The 24658-nt window shown below is 40.5% G+C and overlaps 1 protein-coding gene across 1 annotated transcript; it reads right to left on the bottom strand.

Moving 5' to 3' along the window:
* Positions 1 to 886: 886 nt before the first annotated feature.
* Positions 887 to 24658, bottom strand: UBTD1 (ubiquitin domain containing 1). Its single transcript, XM_063307014.1, has 3 exons — positions 24185 to 24658; positions 2947 to 3174; positions 887 to 1988 (listed from the first exon to the last, which is right to left on the bottom strand). Exons 1-3 carry the CDS (start codon positions 24252 to 24254, stop codon positions 1603 to 1605), a joined length of 684 nt encoding a protein of 227 aa, XP_063163084.1. The 5' UTR covers positions 24255 to 24658; the 3' UTR covers positions 887 to 1602.

Here is a 24658-nt window from a genome sequence, read left to right on the forward strand (position 1 = left end):
TGAACAAGTTGATCTGTAATTCAGGCTTCCCCTTTGCTATTCTCCTCTTATTTGTACTTAGCAGGTGAGCAATTTAAACCTGTGTACAGAATGAAGATTATCATACATTCTTCTTAATTTAAAAAGAAAAGGCCTGGTGCGCCTTGTACTTACTATATTCTTGTACAATGTTCTATTTTTGCATTTTTCTGGTCTCAAGGACTTCTACATTAAGTCTGTCCCAAAAACTTGCATCTGAGGCTCAAAATAGACATAGCATTGAAACATGGGTTTCCAACCTGTTTTTTTCACAGTGCTATTGTGAGGTGGGATATAGTTTTTTTCTACCCTGCTTTGCCCCTGCAAATGGAAGCAAGTGTGGCTGAATGAGAACAAAAGCTTGGAGGAAGATGATAGAATATATAAATAGTCCTTTTCCCAGTTGGAGATAATTCCCTACATATTTTTTTTTCTGACCTTGCATTCTTACCACACCTAGATCACATACCTTTATTTTACTACATGTATATCCCAAGTTTCCTCCACATTCTCAAAGCAGCTTACATGGTTTTCTCCCATCTCTACACAATTTATCGTTGCAACAACTCTGTGAGCTGAGATGGGCTGAGAGAAAGTAATTCCCATGAGTTTACGACTGAGGATTTGAACCTGGATTTCTCAAGCCCAGCATACTACAAGGTAGCCATATTTTCCTGGAGTTTCACATTCCTATCCATCTTGTCTCATGCAGACTGTCATTTCCTTTCTTTGGGCACTGCATTACAATTACAAAGGCCAATCCATCCTACGGAGTTTCTTGCTGGCAAGGTATAACTATCCCTTCGCCACACAATAATTGCTGACATGAAGGAATGTAATTAAGTCGCCACTGATTCAGGCACATGGCTAGTTGGAAAAAGATTTTATTGATAAATTACACTAGGACCCACATATATGATCCATCCTCCATTCTCCACATATCACACCTTATCTGGATGAGGGGCTGTCCATAGGTTTAGGATGAGCTGAGTTATGGTACAATCATCCTTGATGAATAAAACAGGGCCAACCTCAGTATAAGCAAAAGCCTAGATATGGGGAATCAGCCTTGGTGATTTATTTATTTATTTTGGGCCTGAGGCAGTAGTCCCTCATGGGACAGACACTTTGGTCTCATGCTCTCTCTAAAAGCTTTTCAGTACTCAAATGGCAGGAGCTACACTGAGTCCCTGAAAAGGACTAGGCCCACAATCCATCATTTCAGTGTGGGCAGCTCCAACTGGACTGGAGTTGAAGGGAAAGGAAGGAGGCATTGTTTTGGTGCCAGCCAAGCCTAGAAATGGGTATTTCTAGCTCTTTGGAGTTTGGGGAAGGTAAAAACTAGCCAGATGGTCATGAGACAGAAACCACTTTGAACATTACACATCTGTGCTATTGCCCAGCTTGTTGACTGTGTCCTGCAGCAAGTGAGCATGTGCAACTTTTCAAAGGCTATGGCAGACTCTGCCAGCCTGCTTTTAAGGACACCATCTGCTTCTCTAGATGCACAGAACAGACACCTGCTGTCACAGGTTTCTGCTCAGTCTCTGGGTCAGACTGGAGGCCACACCAACTATCTCTAGCTCAGTTCCTTGGTGTAGGGGGTTGATTGACAATTACTTGAATTACGAAGTCTTTCTGGATTTTGGTCTCCTGCAGGCGGGTCCTATCTGTCAGTAACTTGCCAGAGAAAAACCAGCGTTGCCATGCAGGCTCTAGTCCTTCCTGGGCATAGAGTTGCTTCTTAAGTTGTCCAATTGTGTCTGTCATGCTGGCATTCAGACGCAGATCCTTGCCAGATGAGAGGCGTACTTTCAGTGGGAATTCACGGCGGCTGTTGGGTGCTGGGTCTGGAGGTTCTGCACCCTCCTCCTCACTCCACTCCATAATCAAGTTAATAGGTGGTGCCAGGCAGTATACAGGAAGTTGGTATCGGTTACCCAATTCATCATAGCACTCAGTAAGTGAGCCTGTAGGGGAATAAATATACCATTAGAGGGCATGAGAAGCTTTAAGGGAAAAAAATCACAAAATTATTTTGAGACCATCTGAATTCTAAACTAAAAACTTTCAGATGTAAGCTTTCAGTTTTCCTCTTCAGAACTTGGCTTCTTTCCTGATACCATGATGCTGCTCAAACCTGACCGTGGTCTCCTGTGCCAGCCTTCCAGTTCTGTAGTATGCCCCAGTTTTACCACAGAGTCCTAGAATCTCCTTTTTAGTCCTGAAACAAGATGTGCAGCCCATCAAGCACCCCTGGACAAAAGTCCACTTTCATCCAGAATTGCTATCCTATAGTGTATATGTGGTTGACCAATCTCTAGTTTGAATGATCATCTCTTGGTTTAGAGGCAAGTACAAAAATTGCAAGACTGGCCTCATGGACCACTGATGAAACCTCTCCATTCCAAGTGAAAGATTCCTGCCTCATCACCCACCATATACACATCTTTGGGAATTCTACATCTGAAAGGAAATGGAAAAAAAAATGAAAAATCCACTCCAGCCATCTGCAAAAGCCATGCTTAATCTAGCAAAGATTGTCCAGTGAAGGTAAAATGAGGCTTACAGTTTCTGCCTTTGCTGTTGAAGCTGATGTGACAGATACAAATGTACCTACGTACTCAGGTCCTAGACCTAGTAGAACTATTGTCCTAGTATCAGAAGTAAATGTGACGTAGAGCCCTATGAAGGAGTCAAAATACCTCTAAACCCTTAGAAATACCAGACATAAATATTTTGTAGCAGCAAGCTGGTTAATCATCATATATACACAACTTGTAACAAGGAGATAGAACCAATCCAGCTTACTCCTATAAACACAGAGTTATGAGCATGGATTTGCTCCCATGTATTTTTAATTTAGTAGAAGGAAAAAAAGGTGGTCTGAGGAGTAACATCCTTCAATTTCTGCACTGAGGAACGTACCATGAGGCAAGGTAACTCCAGCACCATCGATAATGGCTTGTGCTAGCCCATGATCATTTGCCTCCACAGCATAGGCAGCAGCCTTGAGTGCATCCCAAATCTCCTTGCGTCCCTCAAAGGCAGGTGCTGTATCCCAGAATTCATCCCGCTTGCTCCTTAGTTGCCCATCCGTCATTGGGTAATCGCTCTTCCACTTGGGGCGATCCTTTTTTAGAGGTTCATTACGACCTGCAAAAAGAGAGGGACACTTCAAAGCAGGAATCCTCTACACGCCTAACTGTATCTTCCTACAACCACTGCTTCATCTTTTTACATCAAATGCTGATAAGTTGCACCATTCCTTGAGGTTGTGACAGCTAGTCCTGGTTAATTTATTCAAGTGCCATAACTTTATCAGAGAAAGGATTAATTAAACCCTGACTGATGTTTTTCTTGAGATGTCTATATGTAATTACACACACAAACACCTTTTATGAAAAAGGAAAGCTTTCATTTTTTCAAGACTTCCCATGTCTTGATCTGAACATACCCATTTTTCCTCAACTCCCATCTCTATATAAATCCTGTATTCTTCACCTTACTTTTTAAAAAAAATTCTCTTCACTGTTTCTGTTTTTCTTTCTCAGCTGCATCATCTAAAAGCCGTCCAATGGTTTAGCAGAGGAACAACTAATATAAAACAGAGTGCTACACAAGTGGATAAATAGTGTTTCTGAGAAAGATGAGATCATCACTGAACTGAGAAGCAGTGTTAAGTGACAATATTTGCCTTTGTTGCTTAAAGCAATGAGTGCAGTGTACATTAATTTTGTAGAGATTATTTATTTATTTAATTTTTCTCCCGCCTTTATTTTTATAAATAACTCAAGGCGGCGAACCCTTAACCACTAGACCAAACTGGAAGCATCTGTGTCATGAGCACTGATGGCGAGCAGGAGGGGGCCCCTATCCAGGGGGGAAAACGCATGTGTAGCACTGAGGAGTTGAGCAGCCATTCAAAGAGACACAGATCAGGCCCACCTTAGCCTTTGGGGTTTATATGTCTGGGTTTTTCCCACGCTTCTTCAGTTTGTTAGGATTTTCTGTCTATGTAGCAGTAATAAAACACTAGAGACCTATTCCTTGTCTCAGCGTGGTTCCTGGCTGTTAGGACAATCTGGTTATAATTATAATTATAGCAACTGATGTTACTAAAACCACTATAAAGGATAAATTAAACCAGTCTTCTCCTGTCTTGTACTTTCCACATGTGCTGGATTTTTTCCTCCGATAATTCTCAGCCAACATGGTGGGGACTATGGTTGGTAAAATCCAATACATCTGGAAGGCATCAAGTTGGAGAAAGCAGTACTAAATTTTCTGTAAGACTCTGTTAAAAAGGGGAGTTGTGATAAGAACAAAATCAGTGACATTTCAATAGGATATGATATTCTGCAATTTGGTCCACCCAGATAGGTTCGGGAGAATTCTGGATGTTGTAGTCCCAACCCATCGAAAAGGGACCAACTTAGGGAAGACTACATATAAAGTTTAGCCCAGGAAAGACTGAAAAATGCATACATGGATACGAAATAATTAAAACAGAGATGGATAGACTTCAGACTTATAGTATCAACGTCACTTTTTTTAGAAAAACAGCACCAGAACACTGAGATCTACTAGTTAAAAGCAGACAAAAAAATGGGGGCTCATAGGTAAAATCAATTATTTACTGCAACCCAACCATGTAATGGCATGTGTGTACAGTATATCTGTATGTCTGTATGTCTTGTGTGCGTGCGCATATTTTCAAGAACAGGAATTCTTTTAACATTACACAAAGTCCTGGTCAAAAGCAACAAATTAATACTCTTATTTCACAGATCAGGATTGCTAAGATTGAGGTAAAGAATAAATGCCAGGGTCAACAGGATTTTAAAAAGAATGCTGTGTGCTAAAAAAAGGGTGTTACTCACATCCCTTGGTATATGCTCAGCTAAGAAAAACTAGATGCTGCAAAAGATGTTGCAACAGTTCAAGTATTAAAAGTACAATTACTGAGAAAGTGCTAAATTCACTGCTAAGTATAGAGTACTGAGAGACAGCTTTGAAATGCCAAATCATATGACAGTATCATTCAAGACAGGACATTCAGACCCAGCCCATAAGTCAACCCCAGTCTGCAATTATTTTTTCTTTCTTTTAAAATTATTTATTTCTTCATTATCAAAATAGTTCCAAAGGGGCTCTTTCAGTACAATTCCACTTCAATGGCAATCTCCCTTCAGGTGGTACTTGTAAGCCTTTAAGATTTCAGCTGGCAGAATTTCCAGCCAGTGACTGTTTCAAGTTTAGCCTAACGTACTATATATGGAGGGCATTAGATTGGAGAAGTCCACTTTATGAGGGACCAGGTAAAAAATGGGTAGAGAAGGGAGTAGTGGAGATGGCAACCCACCCACCCACAACTAAACGCAGGGTGGGTGAGGCAGAGCTGCTGCAGCAGGGACAGCAGTTGGCCTTTGCTTGCCATTCCTCCCACCCACACACACCTGCCCCATCTCCTGGCTGGCTTCCACAAGGCTGCTGTCCTTGTGACAGGGAGGGGTTAGCTGAATGAATTCAAGAATAGGCATGTGATGCTCCCTTGCCTGCCTCTCCTCCACCTCCTCTCACACAGGGCTCTTGTTCTTCTGTGGCTGCTGCAGTGGGGGAGGGGGCCCTTGTAAGTGCGCTGAAGATTGCTAGCTAAGGAGACCAGGGATGCAAGGACAGCCAGCTGCAAACACAGGGAAAACCAAAGGCTGCCTATTGCCTGCATTTTAAAATGCTTTTCCAACAAGCATACCTATTATCTAGAGAGGGAGGTGAAAAAGAGGCACTAGGATCAAAGGTCTGACACTCTATGGAGCCCAGCTGACCAGAGATGCCTCACATATTCCTCCAAATCTTTCACTTTCAGCTGGAACAGCCTGGGAACAGGCCTCAAGAAGCAAGTGTTTTAGCGCTCATCCTTTTATATCGTTTTTATTGAAGATTTTTTAAAGAGGAAGATAAAAATTAATACAAACTAATAGAAAGTAAGAAAAATAGAAAGAAATCAGAGAAAGCTAAAAGTACAAGGGGAAAAAAGTAAAAGAAAGATAGAAAAGAAAGATACAAAGAAATAGCTTTCAATCTTCTTTACAGCAGTTATAAATACAATTCTATATATACTTTTATTAGTTTTTAACAAACTATCAGGTAACTATATTAACATACAGTCAGGAACAGAAATATTGAAAGAAGGGTAACTGTTTTGGCATTTGGCCTCTGTACACCACCACGTTGAAGTTGAAAGGAAACACACCCAGATGGGAGCGAAGTCAGGACTTTCAGCTGTCATTCAAGGGCTATGACAAAAGTGGGGCACTAACCATTCAGGAAGTACAGCCAGTGGCATACACAATGAGCACTTTCTCTATGTGGAAAGGTTGTGACACTTGGGGCTTTTTAGTATAGAAAGTACGCAGAAGAGAGATGACAGAAGAGTACAAAATTTTGCATGCTATGGATCAAGTGGACATTGAGAAGCTATTTTCCCCTTCCCAAAATACTAAAACCAGAGGTCGCCCAATGAAATTGAATCCTGGAATAATCAGGACAGACAAAAGATTTTTTTGTTTTGTTTTTTTTACAAAATGCATAATTAAACTTTGGAATTCACTACCATGAGATGTGGCGCTGGCTATCAGCTTGGATGGCTTCAAAAAAGGGTTGGACCAATTAATGGAAGTGGTGGGGATTAGCTATTAGCCTTGAAAGCAGGGTGACTGCCTCTGAAGGCCATCTGCTGGGAGACTAGTGGGCTTTCTTGTGCAGTTGGCTGGCCACTGTGAGAACAGCCTGCTGGATTAGATGGGCCAGGGGTCTGACCCAGCAGGGCACTGTTGTGCTCCCAATGAATGCATTACAGGTTTTCTGTTGCTTCTGAGGATTTTGCATGACTGTTTTGTTTTACTCTTTTTCTTGCTTTGGGGGTTATTTCTGGGTGTGCCAGCTACAGCTGCTTGTTCCCTGCACTGCCATTCCCTTGCAGCACTCATGCGCTTGGAATATATCAGGAGCTGGGATGAAACACCACAGTTTGGCTTGTTTTCCTTTCAGTCTGAGTGACCAGTGCATCTAAATTGGGTCCTCTCAGCCTGAGCACTGAGCACTAGCTGCAAATGCTGACATCCCTTTACCACACTTCTCAGCTGCTTCCTCCTGCTTCACCCCCACATCTGACAGACAGGCTGCTTGTGTGATGGAGGGGAAAGGGAAGAAACAGGAGAGAACTCTAGGGAGTACTCTCTAGTGGAAGGGGAAATGCAGCAAGTGGATTCCACCAACTGCTGCCCTTAAATTGCCCAGCATTAAAACTGTAAGGATAATCCAGCTGCTAGTCTTGCCCTTGAGGCTGAATATCTTCGCTTAGTTTGGATAGTAAATCCGCCTTGCCAGCCAAGGCAGGCAGAAAATTTGAAAGGCTGTGGAATCCAATTGGAGCCTTTTCTTTCTAAGGCTAGGAGCAGTATGACAGGGACTATTTTCACTAGGATTTATGCTGGAGTGGAAACCAATCAGTGTCTCCATATTGTGTTCGTACAGTGGCTTCCTGATTTACGTACAGGGTTGGTACATACGTGTATGCCGAAGTGATCATCAGGAAACTGGAGCTAGACAAATCAAAAACTGGGGTAAAAATTGGCGGAAGAAACATCACTTACCTTCGATATGCGGATGATACAACCCTCCCCTCAGAGACCCAGAAAGGCCTAAAGCACCTAATCATGAGACTCAAAGAAGAAAGTGAGAAGTTTGGCCTCTTTCTGAGTATCAGAAAGACAAAACTCATGACAACTGCAAAGAATGGAAACATCAAAATAGTAATTGATGGAGAGGAGGCGGAATGCGTGGAAGAATTCACCTTTTTAGGATCACTGGTCAATCAAAATGGCGAATGCAGCCAAGAAATTAAATGCTGAATCATGCTGGGTTGCACAACAATGATGAGTATGAACCTAATTTGGAAAAGCAAGGATGTCAGCTCGACAACTAAATGCAGACTAGTCTGCACTATCATGTTCCTCATAACTACATATGGCTGTGAAAGCTGGACAATGAAAAAGTTGGATAGAAGGAAAACTAATTCTTTTGAACTATGGTGTTGGAGGAGGCTCTTGCACATCCCTTGGACTGCAAACATAACAAATAATGAGGTGTTGAAGCGCATAAAACTGGACATTTCACTAGATGTAAAAGTAACAAAACTTAGACTTAGTTACTTCGGTCATGTCATGAGATCAATATCGTTGAAGAAAGACATTACACCTGGAATGGTCAGTGACAAAAGACAACGAGGACGCCAAAGAATGCGCTGGTTGGATGTAATTAAGGCAGACACTGGCCAAAATATAAAGCAACTGAAAGAAGCTGTACAAGATCAGAAATCATGGAGAAAGCCATGGGTCGGATACAAATGAATGGATAATTCAATTTTATTTGGGAAGGGTTAAAGGTTTCCTAAAGTGTGGCCCCAATGAAAACTGGGCTTTGGCATGTTTGCTGATAGATTCCCCAAAAATAAAGAAACAAACACACCCTGATGAGTTTGTTATTTGGCCTGTAACCCCCTGGAGGGGAGGCATGTAGAAAATATTAAACTAAGGGGTCAGTGGCTGGGTTCACTCTAAGGCAGCTTCACTGATATCACTGATATCCCCAGCTATCCTCAACATATTCCTACTTGCCAAGTACCTTATTGTACTTTTCATCATCTTGCAATGCTCAATCTGGAGACAAGAGCAAAGTGTAGTGGGAGGGGGTTGAAGAGATGTGCAGGAAGACACTGTTCTGATGTGATTAATTCTGATCTGTTCAACCCCCACTAACTGCAATCAATGGAAATTCTGTAAGGATGTAAATAATTGGCAGTAGATGTAGCTTCATGAAAGCCACGAGAGAACTACGTTCTCCCTCCTTTACCATATCCACAAAATCCAAGAAGTATATAGTTAACAGCTTTGCTTACAAACTTCAGGCCAGAAAAATCACATGCTGCTGGAACAATAATTGCATTTCATTGCCACAAAACAGAGAGTCATCAACTTGACTCAGAGAATTAGGGAGTAGTGCTGACACTAAGCTGTTGGGACTTGATATAAGGGCAGTTAGCTTCCTTGACCTGGGTGTAGACATGCACAAAGAAGTGCTTGGGGTAAGAATGCCAGATAGCAAATTTCAAAGAGAGCAACTCTTGCACAGTGCTCATTGGAATAAAAGCTGATACTAACTTGTACTTCCAATAAGAGTACCTCCTTACCCTGCCCATCCACCCACCTCCACAAAGCACACTACATAGCAGAATCCATCATCTTGTGCCTTGTTAATCAGGCAGTGCATTTCACAGGGCAGGTCCTCATAGGCTGTCAAGGCACAATCTCCTTCAAAAGAGAGCTACTGATTGTTTAGAAAATCATTACTATTTGCGTCTTATCTAGCAACAACCTCTTTGGCACTCACAGATCAAAAACATGAATACTCCTGTAGCAAGGTGATCAAAAGTCAGTGACACAAATAAATTAAGGGAATCATTCAACACCCACCCACCCCATTTTGAAGAAGGCTACAGTATTAACAATGGTTTTGAGGATGGGGAAGAAGGAACAGATGGACAGAACCTAAGACATGGTATACATAAAGGACAGCCAGAAAGCTATTCTTGCTGCATTAGCTGGATTTCTTGCAGTCTTCTAGGACATCACCAGCTATGTATTTCAGCTTTTGTTATAGCTATGGCAGCTAGAAAAGCATTACTTTAAAATGAAGGCAGAGGATCTGTGGATGCCAAATTCTGTGATTGTGAAACTATAGACAAAAAATAAACATATTCCTGCTCCACCGTCTTTTGCCCAGCAAGAAAATCTCATTCAAGGCAGGGTAGGTTTTCCCAGTGGTCCTCCATATACTGCAGGCACATTGCTCTCTAGGAAGGAGGCAAGAGATGGTCAGATTCTTCAACTGACCCTATTCACACTGCCTACACAAGGAGACTGAATTTCAAGCCAGCTGTATAAGAAGCCTGTGTTGCTGGTTAAGTCTAAACAGGATGGTAAATTGAGAGAAAAGCTAGAAGTATGACATACTCTCAAGACAGAACAAAGCAGAAATAGCAAAAAAACGAATCTCAGGCTCAAGCTTAGTCTGTCTTTCCCTAAGCCTCCAAAGTGATAATTTCATCACAGATGATGACTGTGTAGCTCTTGTGGGTTTTATGCTTGCCCTAGCAGGGAGAGAAGAAATACTCTCCTGAATAAGGAATTACTTATTATCTAGTATTAAAGGTGACCTATAAATATACAAATAAATCCTGAACTAATGGCAAAAGGGCCCAGGCCAGTTTAAAGTCAGCTAAGTAATAATTTTAGGTGAAAGCTTCTGAAATGAGAGAGGGGGATGCCAACAAGCAACTAAAATTAATTAAATTCCAAATTCTAACTCCCTATTTGCTAAACCCTTATACCAATGCTTGTCCATCTGACAATCAGGGAGAACTCAGATTATTCTCTCTGCCACTTCAAGACCTTGGAGGCAGAAATTATGTGGAAATATTTCCTTGTCACAGGTGAATACTGTAGCTAGCTTCCCTGATGTGCAGGATTATAATGCCCAGAATTTCGAGCCATTATCAGGTAAGTTGCTAGGCAGAATCCAGTTTAATACTATTCATTGGGATGTCATCTTGCCTTTCACAACATAGATTCTCTGGTCTGGGCCAGAACTAGTTAAAAGCACTTGTCAGCCTTGTACTGTATGACAAATTTCAACTGAATCTATGACCAAGTAGTAGAAAAAGGTGTTAACCGATGAACATCATTTATTAGTAGACTATTTACCCTAAAAAGCAAAGTCTAAGTTCCAGTGTGCATTGATATTGCTACTGAGGCTAGTCAGTTATGATAGTATTTCCAACCATTTTTCTCTGCAGGCAATCTAATCCTTATGCATTATGCAATGCTTGCCCTCAACAATGCCACAATTAGCCAAGTCAGGCCACATGTTCCTGACACTGTGGTTGAACAGAAGGTGGTATGAGGAGAACCAGCCTTGACAAGCCTTCAGAAAAAATATCTACCCTGAAGTGTATCATCTGCAGAGAGGAAGAAATACAAGCAGCTGCCTCAGACTAAAACTAACTAAATATTGTGTATACAAAGTATTAGGAGCTCTCTATCCTTTAGGACAGATGTCCCTTTCAGCCCTTCCTGAGGATGCCAAGAATCAAACAGATGACCTTCCTATACTTAAGTGCTCTACAACCAAGCTATGGCCCAGATTGCTTAGCAAAGATATGACAGATGAATCCGAAGTGTTAATGAATCAGGTTGCTGATCCTATATAATAGCTGAATATTTCATTCTAATTGTCACTATCACTGCCAGTCACTCTCATGTCATTAGGTATTTAATAACACCTAGAGATGCATTATCCCAACCATCATTCTCCACAGCCAAATTACCTTTATAAATTTATTTAAAGATTATGTATGGTGCTAGGTCCAGCATTAAGTAAGTTCATCAACTTGGTCCTGTGTAAGTCCCAGCAAAGGGTTAGTTTATCTTTCCTTATATTGTAACTAACTAGTATTCTCTATAAAGTAATCTATTTAATGGGATGGAAACCTTCAACCCAAGGTTCAAAAGTGAGCTGCTAGCCTTCTCCATCTACAGTAGTCCTTTGAGATCTCTCTTAAAGCCCTAAAATTCCTGTCTCCTCTGAAAAGGGAAGGGGCTAAAGGAAGCTGGCTCATAACCACAGCAAGATTATTTTTCTATACTGAAGTAGAAAATACAAACTTGCTTCATGTTCACCCTATGTAGACATGCCTGCTCCCCCAGCTCAAACTTCAGGAAGGGCTAGATACCATTCTCACATTGTTATATAGCTACCCTTCCAGAAAACAGAGTCATGCTTCCTCATTCTCTACTAACTTTAATGTAAGTCTCTTACGTCTTCCTTTTGTCTTTATTTTTCAGAAGTGTAAATGGCTGGATTCACACACTGTGTTAATCCAGTAACTAACACCATAGCTGGGTTTATATGTAGTGCCATCATTTACAAATCACAATGATTGGATTCACACAACATGCTAAGCCAAAACAAAGTAAACAAGACACATTATAGTTTGATGCAACATGTGATATATGGGTCTATAGCTACAGCCTAATTGTATGGATGCTATATATAAAATATTGAGAGCACTCTAGAAAAGAATAGGGCAATATCCCAAGGCTGCCATTTTTCAAAGTGAAAAAGGTTGATGATTCCATTTAATAACTAAAAGATTTTATATCTTTTAACACCTGGCTCACTCATCTCTGTGGCAAGCAATATCTAAATTATAGATATAATTATATATGATAAAGGAACAGGTCAAGTATCTGGTACATGTGATTACAGTGGTATATGTAGCACAAAAACAAATAATGGCATCTCTTATCATCACTCAGAGTCTGAGAAGATGTAAAAACAAAAGCTGTAGCAAGGGAATAAACGTTAACATTTGTATGGAAGATTAAATATTAAGAATCTCATAGAATTTACTGAATATATATAATATATAAAAATCATAGAACTTATAGAATAAAATATATTTTAAAAAGTGGGATAAAAATATATTAAAAATCTAATAACTTCCAATGAATAAAGAAAGGGAATGTAAAACAAGTAAACTACACAAGCCAAATTTTCCTATGTGGGTGAGAAGAAGCCAGGTTTCACTTCAAGTTGCTAGACTGGTTTAACCATAACATTAAAAAATACTTCAGATATTTTTTGGAACAGGAAGGATCAGCTTATAACTTGATATGGTGTACTCTGTGAGGTTTTCAAAGAATTAAAATATTTGATTGTGTAGTGTCTTAGCAACCATTGAACTGGATTTTTGGAATCTCCTCATAAAGGTGACATGCAAACAAGATAAAAGGTATAATAAAGATTACTGGCATAAGAGATGCTCTTAAAGCATTCTTTGGTGAAGGAAAACCAAGAATATAGAGCATTAAGAAAATTCTTTCTTAAGTGGGAAGAAATAAGTATCGGTGGTGCCTTAAAACTGCTGTAATCTCAGATAAGAATTATTTAAATAGATTTGTACCTATTGTTGCCAACAACAGAATCTGTTGAAACACATAAGGGGACTACAATAATGAGATCTGTACCTGAGTCTATCCGATCTCCACTTCTTCATTTATAGGATAGATCAGGGCTCCCCAAACATTTTGAGTCCAGGCATAACTAGAAAGTTGAGAGGATGTTACAGTCATTCCCACAAGATATTGTGATGGTGGCCAAGGCTAATTACAAACACCCATCTACCAGAATGCAAACTGATATACCTGCTCCATGGCTTCTTCTAACCAAGATGCACTCTAAATGCTCAACATGCCTCACCTTTTGTCTGGAAGGTGGGCATACATTTAAACTAAGCACTGGGATATAATTCCCTATCCTTTTTATCTTCTAAGAATGCCCCCACTGCATATGCGGGACTCATAAGCATTCCTGGCAATAAAGATTAGGTCTAGCTCACCCTTTACTTTGTAGCATCCCACCTTCCCTTTAATTAAAATAATTTAAAAATATATAAAATAAAATGAGGTGGGGTATGAATCTGATAGGTACCAAGGAGGCAACCTTAGGCTCATGGCCCAAAGTGGGGCATTATTCCTAATTATGTAGGAAACATTTGTATTCTTTGAATACTTCGATGAACTACATAAATTGAATTTCTCTCTCTCTTTCTCTCTCTCTCTCTCACACACAAGAACAGTCAGTATGAACCTACTACCTTTAGTCTTGCTTCTAGGCTTCCCATGAGCATCAGGTAGGCTCAGAAACAAGATACTACACTAGACAGCCTTTTCTTCTGGTTAAATACAGGTCTTATTATGTTCTTATGACACCGCTTTGTAAAAATGCATATGAAGTTAAATTCATAAAATGTATATAAAATATATTTTGGTTTGCATGTTTGCAGCTCATGAATATATCAGTGAAGTACAGCAAAAAGACAAACACAAAGTGAGGAAATAAAGAGCAACCTTCCACCAAAAGGACAGGGCAAAGGAGAAACCCTACAAAAAGAGGTGTGTATATTCACAAACTGTCCATTCAACTCCCATAAGGAGGTTTCCCTGTAAAATATGACCATCAAAGAGCAATTTAGGAGCTTCATGAAACCATTTCTAGTGTGATGTAACCAAGAGAAGGAGTGGTGTGTGTGAATCAAGGAAAGAAGAGTCATGTATTCAGGAGCTCCATATCCTGAAGGGATTAACATTTTTGTTAAGATCAGCAAACCATAACAATTGCCCTTTATCAGAAATCTGCTTATACATAAGCATAACAATGAACATAATCATAAATATCATGAAGAAAACTGAAGATTCTGTGATACTGAACACCAAGGAGAAGTCACTGAGGGACAGTATAGTATAAATGCAACCTCTGTGGATATAGAAAGAGAGAGTGCATACTGCATTCTACTTGTCTTGCTTGAAACAAGATGCTCTGTGTACTATTCAAATGCTATTCCAGAGTTTCTTGCCTGGGCATGTCCTTCACACACAGCTGTGCCCACTTTTTCCTTCCTCCTGCCCTGTGTGAGTCCTTGGAAGACAAATTACTTTGTATAAAAGAGACATTCTGCAAGGAAATAGATGGATCAGCATTTTTTGAAAGAGCACTTCTAGGAGCTGTAAATGGATGATGATTTAGCCAACGACTGTCCTGTCCATTAAAGAACATTACATGGTGTTGGGAATTGTCAAGACTAGCTGTGTGGTAATCCAAACTGTGCTGCAGTATGTCATAAAGAATATTTCTTCTCTTCAGCCCCAATTATCTTTTGGTTTAACTGAGTAAAACTGGAGCAGACCAGCAGCAACGCTGCAAATCAGATTTAGCATTAAGCAGCATGAGAATGAAAATAATCTGGTGAAAAAGCTACATCAACATAGGCCTTGCCACCATTGCTTCTCCTATGATGCCTGGCTCTAACTCTGGAGGAAGCCACATGGTTCAGCAGAGAAGAGACAGGAGCTGATGAGATCAGGCTTTGCCATCCAAGATGGGACTCCCATTTTACCATTCCATACAGTAGGACAGAGATCAGCGATCAGTGCTGATTCTCAGCTCTGCTGCATAATGACATAACCAGCCGCAACTGTGAAAATCTCTTTTACATGACTATGAAAGATGCAGGACACTTATCTTAATTTGTATCTGACAGTTCAAAGTGATGCAGCTATAGGTAATTCTGTTCTGCAAAAAGACTAAAGATATTTTTATTTATTTTATTTATTATTCAAATTTAATTACCGCCCATCTCCCCCAAAAGAGGGACTCTGAGCAGTTTACAATAAAATCAAACTACAATCATAAACATTAAAATCTCATAAAACCAGACACATTACAATTATTATAAAATACAATAAATAAATATAAAATCCAAGAGGGTATAAAATTCCAAGCTGGTGGGAGGGACTCTAGGGTGCGAGCCACCCCCAAGAATGGTTACCTACCTTCCTGTCCCAGGCAAGACGGCAGAACCAAGTCTTCAGGGCCTTCCGGAAGGTCAGGAGTGAAGGGGCCTGCCTCACCTCTGGGGGCAAGATGTTCCAAAGGGCGGGGGCAACTGCAGAGAAGGCCCGTTTCCTGGACCCTGCCAGATGAAATTCTCTTATGGACGGGGTCTGTAACATGCCCTCTCTGGATGATCGAGTGGGGCGGGCCGATGTAACGGGGATGAGACGGTCCCTCAGGTAACCTGGCCCCATGCCATGTAAGGCTTTAAAGGTGATAACCAACACCTTGAATTGGACCCAGAAGCAAAGTGGCACCCAGTGCAGCTCACGCAGCAAAGGTGTTATATGTGCCGACCTAGGGGCACCAAAAATGGCCCGTGAGGCTGCATTCTGGACCAGCTGAAGCTTCTGGATACTCTTCAAGGGTAGCCCCATGTAGAGTGCATTGCAGTAGTCTATATGGGAGATGACCAGGGTGTGAGTGACTGTTCGGAGGGCCTCTTGTTCCAGGAACAGGCGTAACTGGCGCACAACCTGAAGTTACGCAAAGGCCCTCCTGGCCATGACTGCCACCTGCTCTTCGAGCAGGAGTCGTGAGTCCAAGAGAACCCCCAGATTACACACTGAGTCTGTCTGGGGCAGTGCAACCCCTTCCAGAACTAAAGATGACAATTTCCCGGAAGGCGAGGCACTGTCAATCCACAGCCACTCCGTCTTACCAGGGTACAGCTGAAGCCTGTTGTTCCCCATCCAGACCCCCACAGCCCCCAGGCACTGAGAAAGGGCAGTCACTGCATCACTTACCTCACCAGGGATGGAGATGTATAATTGGGTATCATCGGCATACTGATGATACTTCATCCCATGGTGACGGATGATCTCACCCAGTGGTTTCATGTAGATGTTAAATAAGAGAGGAAAGAGAACCGAACCCTGCGGCATCCCACAATAGAGAGGTCAAGGGTCGGATCTCCCCTCTCCTATCACCACCAATTGGGATCGGCCCTGGAGGAAGGAGGTGAGCCAGCACAGAACTATGCCGCCCACCAACTCCCTGAGCCGTCCCAAAAGGATACCATGGTCGATGGTATTGAAAGCCGCTGAGAGGTCAAGGAGAGCAAGGATGGATGCACTGCCTCCATCCCGCTCCCGCCAGAGATCATCCATAAGTGCGACCAATGCAGTTTCTGTCCCATATCCTGGCCTGAAACCTGACTGAAAGGGGTCCAGATAATCCGTTTCATCCAGAATCCTCTGGAGTTGCAATGCCACCACCTTCTCAACCACCTTCCCCAAAAAGGGGAGGTGGGAGACTGGACGAAAATTGTCCAGCACAGTTGGGTCCAGATATGGCAAAGTAAGAATGCTGCATAAAAGATTTCATCACTGGGCACTGGAACAAGATATGCTAAACCTGCTTTTAGTTGCTAAACTAAGAACACCAATTATTCTCTAATGAATCTGTGAGCCACACTTTCAAGCAGCACAATCTAAACTTAGGGTCCCAGGTGAGACTGCTACCTTGGATGCCATATAGGAAGGCTTCTGGGTAACACCCTCCGAGCAAAACAAACAACAGGCCTGGGAGCTGGGGACTGGGCATTAATTGATGCCTGCTATGGGTGAGAAGTTGCCTCATGAAGAAGGAGATCCAGCCTAATGAAGTTTATATAGCATGCAAAAAGGAGGAGGAGGAGGCAGGCAAAGCAGACCAGTCTTACTGTGCCATGAAAGCTACTAAATTAAGCCCAGTGACATCCAAAAGAACCATCTTTCCTGTTCATACAGTTCCATTCTAATATCATGGAACACATTAACTGCAAGTGTCAAATAAGATATTTAAAAAATTGAATATAAATTACTTTAAAATATTGATCTGAATTTCTAATTGATATGCATATCCATATTATTTTGTCACCCAGCCTCTCCTCCCTAGTGCCTGGACTAAAATAATAAAAAATACAGGTGACAGGAAGACTAACTGAAGAATTCCACTTTTCCTGTCATTTTACAAATTTAATCCAGGCTTGTTATTCCTATGTATTCCTGATTTATCCCATCTTATTCAAAGAGTTCTTTGTTAACCATTCATGGTGTTTTTCAAACTGGAAGACACGGAATATTTAAAGATGACAATTTTCAAGATCAATTATGTATTTTTCTAGTTTAAATGTACTTTACAGCAAAGGTTAACTTATAACTATTTTATTTTTAAATATATTAATAGCTTCATGAATGTTTCTTCTCAAGATGAGGATCTGGACGTGCTAGAGATAACTGAAAAGGTCCCAACCTCCTAACTAAGTGGGCCTATATAGTTCAAACAGAAGTAGTACACCAGGAGAGGGAATATTGGAGTTAGAAGAAAACAAGGTATAGATAAACAAAAGGAGCTGGGAAGTAGAAGCTGCTGCCATCACCTGAATAAAAGGAAGTCTGTTGCACATATTGCAATTTAAACATGTCTTTAGATTAAGACAAATGAAAATTCCATGTGGGCAATACAGTATATGTTTATACTCATGAAATATCTAGCAAAACCTAGTAAGGTTTGTTTTACATAATTTAAGCAACAGTGCTATAAGCTGTAGGCCTACAAGACCACCTATCCCAACTGGCACCACTCATATTGCCTGCATGCTTGCAAAAATAGATCTATTGCTGAAACTACAATTCTTAGACAGGAAGCCCAAGATCAATTATGCATAGGTTTACTGCTTTTAGAGATTAGGGCATCTTCTACCAGTAACTGAAGGCATTTATTTTCAAATAAGCATTTGACTTTATTGTTATTTACTTTTCTTAGTTTTAGTTATTGATTCTGGCTCAGTGTTTTTACCTTTGTTGCTGCTTTCAGCTTGTTGCAAATGTGTTTTAATGATTTGCCATTGCCTTTATGTTTATTATTTTGTAAATTGCTGCAGTGACTACTTTTTGGAAAGATTTATCTAAGTTGAGCATGACTCTATTAACTGTATTTTTAAATTACCCAGTCTAGCCAACTGCTCTGATATTCCCAGATGGTCACCAATCCAAGTACCAGCAAAGATCAATCTTCCTTAGCTTCCAAGGTTGTCTAATGCTGCTACATACTGCTTACTTTACCTTAAGTTGCTGTCAGTGACTACTTTCTGGAAAGGAAAAACAGCACATAATTTTTAAAAATAAATATTAAGAAGCCATTAAACATTAAGATTGGGAACTCTTAAGTTGATGTTGCTTTTATCGTTACCAGTCACTGCCGAGAACAACACTCTTGCAATGGGAGAATGAGAAATCATAGTTAAGAAATGCCTCCCTCCTCACATACATTATATACAACCATCTGATCAGATGCAGTCAGTCTCCTTTTTGGGAAAATATAGCTTGCAAGGGCTTCTCTCAGCCCACTTACTCATCCCTCCTACTTCCTGTTTCTCATTTTTGCCTCCTACAAAATAGTAATTATTACTGGAAGCAAGAGACACGCAATTGCTATTGGTGGCTATATGAGCAAAGCAAAGGCATGAGTCAGTTCCACAGTCCTTTGGTGGGGCCAGTTTCTTGTTTTAACAGGGTGTACTCCATTCAAAGAGAACAAACACATCAATCACACCATATAGCACCAAAACTAGCTAATAAACTTCTTTTAGAGTGGGCATGTATGCTTTGTTTGTAGCATCCCAGCACTTCATATGAGTTTATGGACCATGATATGTAAATTAGTAACAGATGCATCTGACTGATCAGCAGATCTATGAAAGTCAGAATTCTCAAACAGTCAGGGAATTTCAGAGACCTATCAAGTACATTAAATCCATGTGTTTACCATTTGCACATTAGGTTATCCATCCATGCAGCCACAAGAATGAGTTTTATTTATTTCTGTATTTATTTGAATTTATCATAGCCACGCAGCTCCAATGGACTCTGAAGCTGCGGGAACCATTGTCAAAATAGCCTGGGCCTGAAGAGTGCTGGAGCAGGGAGATGCAAGTATCACTCGACCCATAACACTGATGCAGTAACCTCTGGGGTGGAGCACATGACTGACTAACAACAATGGACCCATAATTTAGGACAGGAAATCAAAATAACAGCCTTTGAGACTGGCATAATTAGGGAGTAAAAATGCTTCACTCTGAATTCCACAGAACTTCAGTATTCTAAAATAATGAGAATAGCTTATATCATCCTTAATGGGAAAAAAAGTGATAAGGGCTATCCTGCCACTCTCTAAAGTTTCAGTACAACCCATACCTCCCAGCTCATACCCCCATTTCCTTAGTCCAGAAATGTCATTTTACTGGGTAGTTTCTAGTTAATACTTTTTGAGTACAGTAGCAGGGATGTGTTTGTGCTGTTTAAGATTAATCTGAGCTCATACTAGCTATGTTTGCAAATACATAATACGTAAGTTTGCAAATACATACAGCAATACATAAGTGCGAGTGCCACCCTGTAAGTGCATAAAGTAAATATCAGCTCACAGAAGAAGTCATAACTACTCAACTTTCTATATCAGTTAGCTAGTGTAGTTAGCATCACAATCTTACACTTTTTATTTCAGAGTAAGACCCATCCCATTACATTCAATAATACCTACTAGTACTGCAGCCTACAGCAAATAAGAAATTGAAATGCTTATAAAAATTAATACATAAAAGGATTAATTCTTTAGGCCAATAATAATAAAGAGATGATACATTTTCTTCCGGAAAAGTGTGTAACTTCTCCCCGTTGTATCAGAAAATAGTCTGATACATCTAATTAACAATAAAAATTCTCAATATAGGAAGGAAATATATTATGGCACACAGAAAGTTACAGTTTATTGGACCATCTAAATTCAATATAAACTATACAACAGCAACTTATCAAACTTTGAACCTTGAAAATTTTGCATTAAAAAACCTTTGGGACCTTGTACACTGAAAGCCTACCTCTATTACCAAGCTACAGACTTCCCTATTTCTCACAGTCCAGCTATTAGTAATAGATATTTCAGTGATCCCCATGAAGGAAGTTAGATATTCTTGCCCAAGATTTGCAAACTATGCCAAATGTTTACTTTTGGTTTTAAAGTGCATGCTCAGATCTTCCAAGAAATAAAGTTAAGATGGAAATCTTGGACTGCGACAAAAGAATTTCAAAAGAAATACTGCTGATACCATATTGCTCTTGTTTTTGACAGCAAGCAATATTATGCAAAGCACAATAATCGAGTAAGAAATAGTAGTAAACCAAAGAAATTTAAGGCACGAGGTAAGTTTAAAAAAAAGAGGGGGGAAATATAGCTAAATCTAGTTTTACAATATCATCATTCACTACATTTCTCCACATCTTTCTGTCCTTGCAAGTATTTTTGCTTCTAACATGTCTGTACATTGCTTCATACATTGTTGGCTGCTCTTTAAACTTCTCACCTCTCTTTTTGAGGATCACATCAACTCTATCCAACCATGATTTGCTTAGTGTCCCTTTCCTCTTGGACCATTCCCTCTTCCCACAGATATGTTTTGAAATTTGACCTTCATTCTCTTCAACATACCTGTTTCATGCTGATGACCATTTTTGTATTCCATCTACATTCATTCAGCACCCATTCATTCTTGATCCTATCTCATCTTATGTCACCACACACACTTCTTAAGTACCCCATTTCCAGGGAATTCAACTTATTTTTATGTTTCTGTTGTACCCAAGTCTCACAACCATGTAATAAAGTAGACAAAAGCATGCTCTTATACACAGACATTTTCACTTCTTTTAACATTCATTCTTTACAACAGTTCACATACATCCAGTACCATTTTACCAACATTTGCATGTCTTAACATTTCTTCATCTATGTTTGCTTTCTTAATAATATTCTACCAAGGTACACAAAGTCTTTTACTTGCTCTAGTTTTTCATTATTTATGTATAACTTACAATTGTTCACTACATTTTCCCTGTCAAGAAAAACTATTTTGGTCTTTGATACATCAGTGTTCAGTTCCATACTTCCTTTTACATCATACAATGAGAATCATTCAGGTTCTCACAACACTGACTGCATAAAGATATACACCCCTTCACAGCCAACCAAGATACTTCTTAACGTTACCACAAGCATTCCTTAAACAGTTATCCATTTTTACATTAAACCACCAAGGAAATATCACACATATCTGTATTATTTCCTGCTTTATTGAACACTAAGCATTCCATTTATTGTCACACATGCTTTACTTCCATCATATACCATTCATATCATGTTCAGGAACCCAACTTCAACTTCCTATTCACCCAGATGATTCCATAACTGAGGCCTATTAACTTTATCAAAAATGTTCTCCAACTCAACAAACATGCAATGTACTTTATTTCTCACATTCATACATTTCTCAATGACTTATGGAACTGCAAAAACATCTGGCATACCCTTTCAGTCAAAATTCTGCTAAACATTTCCCCCCAAAACTTTAGTTTTTGCATTCACTCTTGCTATCTTTCCCTTTGTATATAGGAATAATACATTCTTCCAATTGTCAGGCAGAGATGCAGTTTTCACACACAACTTACACAAGTCACATAGTCACTACACACGTAAACCACATCCATTATTTAGTATTTCTCCTGTTACACTGTCTACACTTACAGACTTACCATATTCCAACATGATTTTTTCCTCATTTTTTCTTAGATAATACCATTTATAGCATTTGTTTCAATTCTATTTTTTGACATATCACTATCATTCATACTCCTCTAACCTTTCTCTAACTTCAGTTTCATCCCAAATCATGGTATCAGTTTTATTTTTAGTTCCATTCACTCTGCTCGAGGCTGTTTTTTCATCCCCTTTCTCCATCAAAACTGTTTTGCACTGTCTCTGCCTCTTTTAATCATAACTGTTCCTTGTTCTCTTTGACTACATTCTTTGCAACTATCTTTTTCCCTATACAATTATACAATATTTTTACATTCTCATTTTTGAAATATTCTCTTATATGTATCTTTTTTATTCACAACCTCTTTCACTTCATCATTCTACCAAGCATTTTTTTCATACTTCCTATTAACATAACTCCACATATTTTTGTGGCACTCTGTAACATAATTCTTTTTACTCTGTTCCAATTAGCTACCTCCTTAGTCCTCCATGGATTGGTTCTTCTCCTTTAACAAGATAAGGAAAGGCAAAATGGCACAAATCAGAGTACAGTAGTGTGTATGGCCAATGGTATCAGTCTCCCCACAAATCTCAGCAAAGTTAAGTCTGAGGTCTTACTCTATCTTGGAGGGGCATCTTAGGACAAGCTGCTTAATGAAAGCAGAATAGCAGCTGTAAAGCTCCTGTTTTGAAACCCACAAATAATCCTTCTCATAACAGAGTTCCCTGAAGTAGAAAACAGCAAGGGTTCTTTAGTCATTCTGCCCTTTTTTAAATCTGCTGTTAGAAAGCATACAGGGAGATTATCTGCAGCTTTAAGAATGAAATTAAATCTTAAACAGTGAAGCACAGAAACTAAACTTAGATCACCCTTTTGTGACTATGGAGACTTCTTTTTGCTGAAGTCAGGACTGCTCCAGCCTCAAAAATCCTTTATCAGTATTTATGTACCACAGTATTTGGAGTGTCAAATACTGCTGATGAGATTGTTAGGTTAGAGCTATTTCTGCTATTGATCCAAACTAATGCAACTACAGCAGAGTGAGACTGATCTTAGCAGTCTAGAAAGGGAATAATAATGCTATTGACTGACATGGACTAAAGAATCAGGACAGGTCTTGTGCACATGGCCTTATACCACAAAGGATCACATGCACACACTCAAGCAGCAAAGCCTGTGTTTCATCTTGTAAAAGATTTACATAGGTGCTTTAGCATGGAAATGGACAAGTATTTCTGATCCAAATATTGATGAGGGCCACACTCCTCTAGTAACCGCAAATACTTTGAGGATGTCTGTTCTGAGGTTGCCCATATGCTGGGGTGCATAAAGATCAGGCAGCAAAAGCAAACCTTTGTTTCTGGCAGGATCAAACCACAAGTCACTCTGATTTCTCTATTATACTGAATTTAGATACAGCATGTGTGCAGAAACCCTGCTAGCCCCAAGCAGTCCTTAACCCAGCTAGCATGTCTGTATCAGTGGGAAGAGGAGACAGAGCAGTTTCCACTTCAATCCTTCTGGTGAGACAGGCTGGACTGGCTCTTACATAAAGTGAGTAGGCAAGTTTCCAGGTCATCCCAGTCTTCCAAGACAGGAATTCAAGGGACCTGCTAAAACTGGGATTGCTCCAAAAACTTTGTACTCACAATGGGAAATAATCCCCCCCAACACAGACACATGCACATTTAAGCTCTGTAGAAACTACAGATAACTCCATAACCTGGGAGGATAACCTTGCTATCTCCAGCGAGAGGGAGGGCATAGTGAGATACCACCTGCTTCACTACACACTCATCAGAGCCACACACCTGGGCAAGAAAATAACTCAGGGGCACCCATTCTCAGGCTTGGGACTCATTGCGCTCAGTGCCCACTTAATGCAAGCATTGTGGTTCCCCCTTTAGGCCGGAAGGAGAGGCGCTGTACAGGGGCCGGCTATCAGTAGTATTTCCAGAGGCTCAACTACCCTTCCCACGGTCGCCTGGACGGTTTAGTTGGGGTGCTCACCTGCTCGCTTGCGTGGGTTTCCTGAGGTGATCTGCCCCTCTCTGCGTTGTCTTCCCACGCAGCTGCCCATGGCCGCAGCCCCAGGGTGCAACTTCAAAGGACCTACGTGCCTGAGCCCGGCTCAGGGCTCTCTCGCTCTGCATGAGGCAGGATCCCAGTTCGCCCTCCGGATGCACAAACTTTGTGAGGCGAGGTTGGGGCTTTCTCCTCCGCACTTCAGATCCTCGGGTTTTCCTTGGAAGAAAGGAAGCCCGTAAACCGGCTCCGTACTGTTTAAGCGAGATCCACACCAGCCAGGCGCAGGGACTCTAATATTCGTCGTTACAGTACTACAACTACCACCCCACAGAGACCTCTGAGCCGGGAAAGAGTCCCGCGGCCCTGGGAGACACTTCTGGGCTCCTCCTTCTCCAGGTAAGCATGTGACTCGTCGGCAAGAGCTCAAGCCCCGCCCCGCCAGGAAGAGGATAGTCC

Source organism: Candoia aspera, chromosome 6, assembly GCF_035149785.1.
Source record: "Candoia aspera isolate rCanAsp1 chromosome 6, rCanAsp1.hap2, whole genome shotgun sequence".
In the NCBI taxonomy this organism is placed as follows: Eukaryota; Metazoa; Chordata; class Lepidosauria; order Squamata; family Boidae; genus Candoia; species Candoia aspera.